This window comes from Rattus norvegicus, chromosome X, assembly GCF_036323735.1.
Source record: "Rattus norvegicus strain BN/NHsdMcwi chromosome X, GRCr8, whole genome shotgun sequence".
In the NCBI taxonomy this organism is placed as follows: Eukaryota; Metazoa; Chordata; class Mammalia; order Rodentia; family Muridae; genus Rattus; species Rattus norvegicus.
Genome location: NC_086039.1, coordinates 11,692,515 through 11,705,377, shown reverse-complemented (window position 1 = coordinate 11,705,377; position 12,863 = coordinate 11,692,515). Strand labels below are relative to the sequence as shown.

Sequence of the window (12,863 nt, the reverse complement as noted above, 5' to 3'; positions counted from 1 at the left end):
CAAGAAATAAAATGTACACTCACAATTCAAAAACCATGTAAAGCATCCCATCTGAGCTATATGTCTCCAACAGCTCTACAATGTGTGGATGCTTCAGCATATGACAGATACTGGCTTCCCGCTTTAGATCTGCAAAACAAACACACAGCACACTTCATTAGGTAGGAACAGGAGACAAATAGAGTGAAGGATGAATGAATGGATGGATGTGATCTATGGGAACATGAAGACTTCTCTGTCTAAGGAGATGAAATCCCCCATTTAAACTGAGCTGCTCTTCTCACCCTTTCACATCTGTGGCCACAACCTTCCATATCTTTTCAGCTTCCATCCAGATGTGGGAGAAAGCTCTTACTAATAAAGGTTCTCATTCCTTTGAGCACAGAAACAGCTTGTCCCAAAGTAAAATAAGTGCATGTATATTCCCACAAACTCTTGTAGTCGAGTTTCAGCCTCCAAATTGATAACCTCTCCTCAAGCTGCTGCTAAGTAACTCAATTTAGTTTTGAATTTTACCTTTGTCTTACTTTTCCTTAAGCCAGATAAGAATAAAATGTAGCAGGTTACAGACATTTCACGGAATTTATGTGAAATATGAAAAGAAATAGTATGGTTTACACAGAAGGGTACTGTTCCCAGAGCCAAAGTTAGAATCAATCAACTGATTAGTTTTTGCAGTGATGGGAATGGAATTCAGGGTCTCACGTGTTATAAGTATGTGGTCTGCTGTTGAATTACAGCTGTAGCCTGGGAATTTTTAAATATCATCTGTGAAACATGTTGACTAACTCAGGATCTTTTAAAGAACAGACAGACAATGCAGGTAGGGCTGCCATGTATAAGATAGCAGTGCTGTTTGCCGCTGGGCATGGCAGCATCTGCTTGGAATCCTAGCACTTGGAAGGTGGAGGTAGGAGGATCAGCATTTCAAGGCTACTCACACCTAGACGGTGAGCTTAGGGTCAACGTGGGCTACATGAGACTCTATCTTATAACAACAACAACAACAACAACAACAACAAAATCCTATTTGGAAAACAAAATTAATGTCAACATCCTCACATTAAGGATGGGCAGGGACACCACTTGTTTTATGTTTAACTAAAGTCTTCCACTACTAATACTGCTATACCTGTTTGCTGATACATAAAATACAATGTGGTGTTTTTATATGTGAAAGTAGAAGGGAGACAAGAGAGTAAGAACCAAATCCAGACTGCACAATTCAATAGACAACATGAACTCTTTTCTTGTTTTTTATTAATTCAAACTTAGCCCTGTCATCAAGCACAATGGCTGAAGAGAAAACCTTACGAAAGCTACTCACGTACAGGCAACATAAAGAAAAGAATAGGTACCACGAGAAATGGAGAGATCAATAATACAGTGTTAAGAAAGTCAAGGGCATAGAGAAAATAAAGGCATATAAAAGTGGTTAAGGTTGCAATCTGAGGGGAAAAAAGCCATGAACATTCTGAGCTGGTAAGGTTCCAAGGAAAGGTCAATCAGTGCCAGGAACTAGTGAAGTCCTAAGTGAATGTATACTACTGACATATGCACAGCCATGTCAAAGACCCAAAAGCTCCAGATCCACAGGAGTGGCAAAGCCTTCCCCAAGTGAGATTAAGAGGGCTCACAAAGCCTTCCTTGGGTGGAAGTGGGAATACTGCACATCTAATAAGTAAAGAGGTGGATCTGTAGGGAGCAGGTGAGGTCCTTAGTGAATGTGTGTGGTCGATAAGGCCATACATATATGGCAAGGATTCCAATGCCTTAGACCCCTGGGAAATGGAAATGCTTCTCTTGGCTTAGGCTCAAAGAAACGGCAAAGCTTTCCCTCCTGGTCCAAGTGTGAATGAGAGTGTACACAGAAAATGCCCACAGTAGCTTTCTCTCCCTTCACCACAATGTTTACAGCCTGAGGACTGTTTCTGTTCAGACACAGTTCCTGTTATGATTGCCAAACATGCCTGCTTGATTTACTTATATGCCATAAACCCTGCCTCTTTGATTTAGCTGTATATGCTAATCGTGCTTTGTTGGGGGTTAGAGAAGTACGGCAGCTCCTCCATCCTAGAACACAGACCACTTGATCCCATCTTTTCTTGTGCCTGTCATTTTTTCTTCCCTCAGGGTCCCCTAGGCAGGGTCTTGGAACCCAAGCTATGGGAGGATATATGGCAGGTTGGCGCTGAACTTGTTATACAAACGATAATTATTTAATGTTAGATTAAAATTTATCATTTCTCTCACTGAGCTGAAAACTCCAACCATTCTGTGAGGTAGGTAAATTACTGATGAGGAAACTCACTCAGGATTGGAAACCTGTTCAAAATCGCACAGCTCTACAGCTATCACAGGAGTGAGCTTTGAACCCTGACTCTAAAGTCAGTAAGCTTTCTATTATACTGTGTTATGGATGTGGGTGTGATCACAGTTAAAGAATCTGGAAATAAAAAAGAAAGGAAGAAACTAATAGAAGAAATGGCTAGGCAGTTTTTGCTTGTATGCTCACTGTAGAAGGAAACACTGTGTGTGGCTAAAAGTGGCCCTGCACGGATTAAAAAGTTCAGAGAATCTGCAGTCAGAAACAGTGGTTGTGAATCCTGCCTTTGTCCCTGCCACCTGCATACCAAATACTGACTTCTCTAAATGACCTGCTTATAGTCACCGAAATGTGAATGGTGAGAGTACATGGTACCTTCAGTCTACTAATTTGACTTCAAAGGGCAGTGCAAGCTCACAACAAGAAGTCATGTGGGAGAGAAACATGTAGAGTACAGCACGTGGGGAAAGAGGCCAAAGTGTGTGTGTGTGTGTGTGTGTGTGTGTGTGTGTGTGTTAGCATTCACCTCAAAAAAAGAAAAAAACCTGGAGCCTAGGGAAAATGCCTCCTACAGGAGGAGAGAGTGAAACAGTTGCAGGGCTTGTCCAGGGAGATGCTAAGGAACCATGAGGAAGGTCTTTAACAGGTGTGTTGGAGGGCCAATGGGAGCCAAACATCAGATACATGCACGGCTCTCTCCTCTCAAGAATGTTCTGCTTCCCAACTCCAGGGAAAGCTTGAGAGTTTTATAATTTCTTTTTACTTTCTCTCTAGTTTCTCATGTTCTCAGAAGTCACCCTTTCATACCTCTGATTTTCACATTAGCGGTTCCTTCTTTGTTTCTGTTCTGATGAAAGGCAGTTTTAACTCTGCTCTGACACTCATGAAGCAAACACATTCAGTGTTTGCCACCATCAAGCCTGGTCTCTTTCCTGCTCTGCAGTTTCTTTTTCATTTTGCCCCTTTCATGTAACTACAGCATGCTTCAGTCCCCACTCTTTGGTACGTGACAGCTTTGTTACACTGAAAGCTTTTAGTAGAAACAGATCTGCCAAAGACCCCCCCTGTGCTGGGCATGGAGAAGGCTTGAAAAAGCTCTTGGTTTAATACCTAGTACTCTCCAAACAAAGGCAGAATTTCTGGGGCTCTTACTTTCCAATAACAATGTGACATAAATGTCAGTGAATCTGACATTTTGTAGCCAAAATGCTGACAGGATAGCACAACACTGACAGTATAAAAATAAATTTGAGATGATAGGGACAGCAATGTAAAAAAATGCACAATTGTTTCCATAATTTAAATATCAAGTAAATAGTGCAAAAAAACACTTACTTTAAAAAACAACTATCAAAATAAAAATTAAATTAAAGAATCTCAAAAAGGATGAATATATTGTATATGCATCATTTTAACTGTAGATTCCAAACGTAGGAAACTCAAATGGTCATTTGAAAATGTAAGGAAGGGAACATGCACCTGTCAAGTGCTGTTAAGTCGATGATGACATAGTGGAGTAAACTACTCTTTACCTACATAGTGACTCATGAGGCAGGAAGGGAAGAACTGGAAAGCACATGGTCATACTTTGGCATGACTGTGTGACTGTTTACAGATGCTACTATAAAACACACCTGTAAGGACCATGGCAGAGTGGGGCCATCTCTGCTTGGAATGAGAGCTTTGTTAGTAACTGGCAGCCTTCTCCTTCCTCCCTTCCCCCTTCTCTCTTCCCTTTTCCTTAGGAAATTTTTGAAAGAGACTTTCAATCCTCTATTTCTATATTTAGTGCCCTCACATTTAACTATGTAACTATATTTAATCAACTCATTTCCTTTTAAAAGAGGCACTAATGATACTTAATGTTATAGCTCAAGTCAGTAACATATTTAAATTAAATTAGCATACGATACAAACTTAAAACTACTATTAATCTCCTAAGAAGTTTAGGCTGCCCAACAGCAATAATCTTGTGAGTGCCATTGCATAGTACTAATAAATAGTGCTGTGGACGGCTGATCAGTCTCTCAAATAAGGGAGAGCTAGAGAATCGGTTTTAGTAATGTTTCAAAATAATTTTCCTGAAAATTTTTATTATTTATTTTACAACCACTTATTAGAGTTCATAAAAATTGGGTACCATTTGGAGCTGTAATTCTACGGCAAGCTTATTTGACAATGGGTAAGAACTAGGTTTGGTATTTATAAATACTATTGAAGAAAGGAGCCATTAAAAAATGTTTAGTTGTAGAATAGCAGTGTCAACCTCACTATCTGTATTTAAACAGCCTACACATAAGAGTTCAGTTGCCCAGGAACCTACAATGATGATTAGATCAGCTATTTTAAGAGTATCATATTCAACCCAATGTATGAAAAATATTATTTGAACACACATTTAAAATTAATAAAACTGTTACTTTTGTGCTCTTTTAGATCTGTATGTTTCTTATACTTAATCTATATAAAGCAATCTAGTCAGAATTTAAGTGCTTAGCAGCCACATGTTAGTAGCAGTTACAAATGGTACAGCTCTAGATAAATTGACATTTTTCTTATTATCTTTACTTATCTGTGTGTTCATGTGCACAGGTGTGACAAAGTTACATGTGGATGTCAGAAGACAACTACTGGAAATCAGTTCTCTTATTCCACCATGTGTTCCAGGAATGTTCTCAGGCTTCATGGCAAGGGACTTGATCGGCTGAGCCATCTCACCAGCCCAATTTGCATTAATTCTTATCTTTTTCTATGACCCCCCCCATCAAATTCATAACCCTGAGCTGCCGGGGAAGCATTCTGTCCATAAGCTACACAGCCCAAACTCTTGTTTGCCATTTTCAGACAAACATTTGCAGTTAATAATTTAAAAAAGAATCTAAATTCAGTTATGTGTAATTCAGGAATGACTATAAAAGGAAACTTTGTATCTTGTCTTAATAACTATGATTTATCAATTAATAGCTAAATAGGAAATTTTTCTACCACTGTTAATCTAAATCATTTATTTGTTCTGTCATTTAAAATTATTTTTATCTTGCTTAATGTACCAAACAAGATGGTACATAGTTGTATATACTATATACAGCTGTGTGCTTCAGAACTTAATGGAATGAATTGCTTTATAGATTCTAACACTAGAATATACAATAAAATATTTGAGGTTTACAAGCACTCACTTCAAGTAGTTACTAAATAACTGTGATCACCCATGTAAGAGTGTGTGTGTGTGTGTGTGTGTGTGTGTGTGTGTGTGTGTGTGTGTGTTTGTGTGTGTTCTCATTTTACAGAGAAAGAAAATGAGGTCCTGGTTGAATGATATTTAAGTTGCTGAAAAAATGACACAATTTCTAAGTAAAAGGCAAGATTAATGACAAAACCCCAGTGCTCTTGACATTATACCACAATGACACCTGGACTCTGTAGTTTACTTACGGCCCAAGATCTACCTGGGCAACAATGCTAACACGATAATGCATGCCTGGCTGTGCAGCTAGCGAAACTACTATACACCAGCTTCTTCCTGTTACACTGTCATCACTGACAGCCAGCAGGCTGGCATGATTTCCTGACAAAGCACAGAAATACTCTCATCCACTTTTAAAAAACGTCTAAGTTGCATCATAAACTCAACATTTAAATTCTATAAGAAGAGACCCAAGCTCCAAAGGCAAAGTGAATATCCTAATGCTGTCCTAGAAAGAATTAGGGCCAGAAGTAATGTGTTTATTTAAATAAATGTTAACAACCAAGTAAGTCAATGAAATCAGTATTGATAACATTTTCCTTGCTTCCATAAAATTAATAACCATATGATGTTTTAAGAAAGGAACCTAAGCAGAACCATGGAGACGTTATATTAGTAAAGTCATTTTCTGTGGCTGAGTTCCACCTTCATATAATATCCAATACAAAGGCTAAAGTACAGTTGAGATTCGCTTTAATAAGGCTATTTTTCTATAAATAGAAATACCTTCTCAACTAGTGATGATCTAAGGCCCAGAGAGAACCACATAAGTTATTTCTTTGCTCTTGTACACATTTTACTACTCTCCCTACAAATTTTATTATTTCTTTTCACACACTTATAGAGACCTGTGCATCTTCTAATTTCTTTGTGTTCTTCCCCACCTTTTATTCTTATAAACTAAACTCTCATTTGTCTTTTGAATGAAGAAAGGGAATTGAGGATGTTTGACTAACAAATTTTTTGTTGTTGTTGTTTCTCAACTAGAGAAAAGTGCATTGATTAGAAATTACCCTTAATTGCATGGATTATTTCAAAATTAATGAGATTTTGGTAATATATTTCTCAGAGTTTTTGGGTTCTGGTCTAATGTAACAAACACATTACAGCGCACTGCCCAGTTTAATATTAAATTCAAACCAAAGCCAATGCTATATGCACAAATACCAATCATCTATAAAATAAAGACAGTTGCTGTGGTAACTGCTTGTCTTTCTCTTTCATTCGGATGAGTTGGTAAATAAGGGCCTACAAATATTACTTATTTACTTTGGCTTTAAGTTCTAAAAATGTCAGGACATTCCTAATCCATATTTAAGTACTAAAAAGCATTGATCTTACTAGTTGTATATTAATAAATGTTCCAGGTGACAAATTCAAAGCTCCTTATTAAAATTTATCTTCTGGCATATTAAAGTGTCTTTAAAGAAAAGTATCTGCTTAAAAGCCATTTATGGGTAAGAACCAACATTACATTAAAAAGAAACCAACTTAGTCATTTCAGAAAATATAGCCTTCAGTATTCTAAAGTGCAAGGAGTTACTCAAGCATGATCATGGTGGAAGTCTTTTGGGGGATGCACTAATAAACCATGTTAATGAGACAGCTAAAAAGAAAAGGTGGAGGAAACTGAGATCCAAAGCAAACCAAGCTCAGTGCTTCATTTTCTCACATATACAAATGATTGTTGAGATTATATTTAATGCATGCTAACAACTAAATACAATGTTCCTGATGTCTCTAATAGGTACAGTCCTCTGCTTGTTTTTCATTTGAGGAGGTATAAACCAAGGAAGGGAAGATCTGGGTGTTTTAGGATGATTAAAACCAGATACCTATTTCAACATTGTATTTTTCACTTAATAAAAGGAAATTGGAGAAACCCTACTTAATGCTTCAATTACTTCTCAATATTAAAGTCTCAAAAAGCATCATACACACACACACACACACACACACACACACACACACACACACACACACACAGAGATGAGGATGCTTTGTAAGGTGATCATTCGTTAAAGCTCACTGATCTACAGATTTAGATGGGTTTATTTTAATGCACATAAATTTTACCCAATAAAGTTTAAAATAGCAAAGAAGTTATTATAATAAAACAATTCAACTAATTTGTCAAAGTCTAGTGCATAATATTTCCTGATTATATTATCGAGATTTACTTCCTATTTTTATTTATTGATAAATAAATGTATTGGGGATTCCCCCAAAGATACCCACCAGGATAGATTTCCTTACCACTTACTTCTCTCTACAAAGCCTTTCTCCACTATGAAGCCACTGCAAATAGGGCCAAAAATTTCCTCAGGAAACAACTTATGATCTAGTTTAATATATAAATAAGTAAATAACTAAGACAAAGGATGTCCATGGTACAGTGAAATTATTACCAATGGTTTTAATTTATACAGGTTTCCCATCTAGTCATAAAATCTTTCTGTCAACAAACTATCATAGAATAGTATTAAAGCTGTGCATTGCAGTTAGCACCTGGAATCCCAGCAATGTTGAGTCCAAGGCAGAAGGACTGCAAGGCATGGACTACAGAGAGAAACTGTCTCAAAAATAATATGAAACAAATTTATATCAAAAGTATCAACTAATTGTGGAAAGAATAGTAGCTGCTTTATAAAATCAGACATAGATACACTTACAGATTCATATACATAACCACCAAATTATTTATATATCTTACTTTGATAGTCTACTGACACAGTGTATTATCAAGAGAAGCTTGCTAACAGGTGTGTGTAGGTAGCCATTTACTCTTAAGTTTTTAAACCAGTCACAAAGCTTTGAAAAATACTAGAAAATTTTTAGTTCAAAGTAGAATCACCCAGCAGTTGCTGGAAAGTGGCAAGATGATGTTTTATACACAATGAAACTCTTGTGTAAGGGAAGAGCCTTCTGGAAGGGCTCTATTTCCCCAGTGTTTTAATAAATTTTAGTCATATTATACTGTCTTGTCCTCATAACAAATCTTTCATTTTGTCTTCCATAAAAATAAGGAAGCATCTTATTTAGTACTCAAAATATAGTAGCTATCTAGACACACAATTTAAAACTTATTTGGAGCCAGAATCCATTTCAAAAAGTCTGTTGAAATAGTAGATGTTCTGCCTCCAAAGAGTCTTCAGTGACATTTAAGGGAAGCACAAAAGCCACGAGTAAGGTCAGGATGGAGACAGGAAATCGTCTAATGTACCTCCTGGCTGTTACGACACAGGAACTCAGGCTCTGTCATGCACTCCAGCAACGAGCAGTTTTGAGAATAACTGTTGAGGTTTCAAAAAGTACAACTCTCATAATATTTCAGCTGTTTGCTGCCAAACCCAGCACTGTACTATGTGAAATGTATAAAACTACCATTAGCTGTGTTCCTCTATTCTTTGAAAAAAATTATAAGAAGTTCCTTGGGGACATTCTATGCAGTCCAATTTGCTGTTTCCCATCTTGATATCAAAATAATATAAATTATGTACTAATTAGTGTATAAATGTTTACAAGAATGAAATAAATATATTTTAGAGTGTCTGCCAAATAATGACACTGAAGCTCTTCTCTAGTTTTTGTAGGCAGAGTGCCAGAATGTGCATTTTCTTACTCTGTAAAGAGCATACATTTATAAGCAATCTTCTTTCCGCATTTTTTTCTCTGAATAGCTCTTTTGCCAGTTCATCAAACTGAGAATGAAAAAAACAAAAGTTTCCTTAACAATTGAGTTTGAGAGGCAGAGGCTTCTCACATCTGATTCACATATAGCTGAGTGGAATCCTCCCAGCTAGTGAAAACAGGCAGGCCGGCCTCACCTCCTCTTCAGTTTAAGAATCAGTGGTCACTAAGTCATAACAAAAGCCCTAACTCATGACACAGCATTACAGTAAACAGTTACAATGGACACATTATTTAGATCATTGTAGATAATGGTGCATTTTATATAAGGTTTTAGAGCACCGATTTTTTTTGGGGGGGGGGGAGTTCACTTAGGACTTTCCTGGCCAGTCACATTATTCCATAGATCTGGCATGTATCTTTCAAATCACTGACACTTGTGCTGATAATATAACAGACTTGTAGTCAAAGGTCCATTTAAAAATCCTGCCCCCAACAACCGGTAGCTATCCCACCCTTAGAGCCTTACATTCCTCCATCTGTAAAACAGGAAGATAAGAGAACGACTGCTACTCAGGACTGTGGAGAGGCCTAGGGAGTTTGTGAAGCCCGTGAAAGCACCTTGTCTAGTACACAACATGGAACATAGCTCTTTTTACTTTGACTATTTTTGATAAAAATTATTTCTCCCTATCGTTACCAAAATCATTTGAAGCAAGTGTAAAGACAAAAAGATGGCAGTGTGAATACCCACTACTAGGCCACACTGTTAGATGGTTCAATCCAACTTTAACGTCTATAACTTCTTCGGAAATCATTCATCTGGGCCCCTCTTGGAGTTATCCTCAGACAAACCACTGCCTCTCTTCCTCTTAGTAGTCACAGCTGCATCACCTGTCAAAACAATTTCCCTTCCCGCTATTAGCCCAGTTTTGATTTTTACCAACTCTTGTCTGGACCACAGCAATAATCATCTACTGTGCCCCTCTGCCTTCAGTTTCTTCTTTTCATGTTACTCATTAAAGCGTTATTGGAGTTTAAAGCAGCTATTATTATCATATTACTTCAAACTCCTTCACTGTGCTCTGTTCTGTGCATTAAAATGTTATAATCCTTCAGGATGGCTTTGATTTTTACCTCCAACCACTTAACTAGAGTCCACAGACCCATTTAGCACCACAACTGGAACCTAAGGGCTTTTTTTTCCTCTTTCCTCTAAAATATTCCACATATCCACATTTCAGCTTCTACATTATATTTACATCCCTTCAGCTTCTGACCCATGCTTATGTGCTTTAAAATTCACCTTTTAATTTTTTTAAATATTTTAATTATTATTAAAATATTATTTAATTAATTATTTTTAAAATATTTTAATTTATAATCCAAATGTTGCTCCTTCCCAGTCCCATCCTCACAGAATCCCTCTACCATGCCCCACCCCAATTGCCTCTGAGAGGATGGGGCCTTCTGTGTAACCCCCTGATTAAGTCTCTGCAGGATTAGGCACATCCCCTCCCTCTGAGGCCAGACAAGGCAGCCCTCTGCTACATATGTGCTGGGAGCTTCAGTCTAGCCCTAGTCTTTGGTTGGTGGCTTAGTCTCTGGGAGCTCCCAGGGATCTAGGTTAGTTAATACTGTTGGTCTTCCATAGGGGTCACCAGTCTCAGTCTAATGTTTGGCTGTGGGTATCTACATCTGTTTCAGTCAGCTGCTGGGTTAAGCCTCTCAGAGGACACTTATGCTACACTGCTGTCTGTAATCATAAGAGAGTATCATTTATAGTGTCAGGGATTGGAGTTGCCCATGGGATGGGTGTCAAGTTGGGCTGGTTATTGGTTGGCCTTTCCTTCAATCTATTCCATCGTAATCCCTGCATTTCTTTTAGACATGACAAATTAGGCGTCAAAACTTTTGTGGGTGGGTTGCTGTCTTTACCCCTCCACTGGGGCTCCTGTATCCTTAGTCATCAGAGAAATGCAAATGAATATGAACCAGAGATTCCACTTTACACCAATCAGAATGACAAAGACCAAAACTGAAGGGATAGCACATGGTGTTGAGGACATGGAGAAAGGGGAACCCTCCTCCCACTGTTGGTGGGATTGCAAACTGGTGCAACCACTCTGGAAACCAGTCTGGCAGTTCCTCAGAAAATTGGACATAGTAGTTACTACCTGAGGACCCAGCTATACTGCTCCTGGGCATATATCCAAAAGATGTTCCACCATGCCACAAGAACACGTGCTCCACTATGTTCATAGCAGCTTTATTTTTAATAGCCAGAAACTGGAAGCAACCCAGATGTCCCTCAACTGAAGAATAGATACAGAAAATATGGTTCATTTACACAGTGGAATACTATTCAGGTATTAAAAATGTGGACATCATGAATTTTGCAGGCAAATGGATAGATCTAGAAAATATCATCCTTAGTGAGGAAACCCAGACCCAAAAGGACATACATGGTATACAGAATACCTATGATACATAGACCCAAAGAGGTTAAACAAGAAGGAAGGCCAAATGAGGAAACTTGAATCTCACTTAGAACGGGGAACAAATAGTCATGGGAAACAGAGGAAGGAGGGAACTGAGTGGAAGACAGGAGGGGGATGGGAATGGGGGGTAGGATCAGGTGTGGAGAGAGCCAAGTGGCTTGGAAGTCCAAGAGAATGGATGGAACTATGCAGCTGGTGGGGGTGGGGAGGTGGGGGGCATCTCTAGGAAGTCCCAGAGACCTGGGATGGGGGGGCTCCAGGAGTCAACAGGGGTGACCTTAGCGGAGATGCCTAAAAGCGGGATAATGGAACCTAAAAATGCACCTTTTTTCAAACCTCTAAATTCATTCTCCTAGAAAAGGAAGGGGACTAATGGGATGGATTAGTAGAGAAAGTGGAAGGTGTAGGAGGGTGAATATGGTCAAAGTACAGGATGTACTTGCGTGAAAATAGCTCTAAGAAAGGCATCGAAATAACCACTCGTTCCCCATTTAATACTTCATATAATTCTTCACCCTGAGGAACATTACTCATTCACCCAAATCCCCTGTACACTCCGCCTCACAGCTGTTTTTAACAGTCTTCAGCAGACGGAGGCATATGCTGCTGTGATGAAATTGCAACACTGCCCCCCTAACCCCTGCACCCCCATGCCGGAAGACCTCAGCATTTAGCAACTTCGCCTGCTGCTGGTAATTCTGCCAATCTTGCTGGAAGGCAGCACCAAGTGCCCAGAACCCATTTATCCTATGTCTATTGTCACATAGAAGTACAGAGAATTCTAAAAATGGACATGACTGTAAGCCATCATTGTAACACTCCTTTTGATGTTCACATTTTACTCAGAAAGAAAATGAGGCCCTGGTAGGCAAGAGACATGCTCAAATTCCCATGACTAATTTATACCCAAGTGAAAGATGAGCACAGGTTTTTGATTCCCGATCCATCCAGGACTCTGTATCCCATACTTCTATGGAAGATGATGCTAAAACCATCCAAACGTTCAGGCAATCTCTTCTCAGCAGCATACCACATTGATTAGACTTTTCAGAGAATGGTTAAGACATACAATCTACATATAACAAAAAGTATAAATATTACCCTCTACATTTTGTTACCATGACTGCAAATGGAAAACTTCAAGGTATTTGCCACAACA

General features: G+C 38.5%; 1 protein-coding gene across 18 annotated transcripts in view; it reads right to left on the bottom strand.

The window, feature by feature from the left end:
* Positions 1-12,863, bottom strand: part of Cask (calcium/calmodulin dependent serine protein kinase) — a 343,504-nt gene that overhangs the window by 210,454 nt on the left and 120,187 nt on the right. For all 18 annotated transcript variants that reach the window (XM_063279864.1, XM_039099558.2, XM_039099563.2 and 15 more), the window contains 1 exon segment: positions 24-129. In XM_063279864.1, the coding sequence (XP_063135934.1) occupies positions 24-129 (106 nt within the window).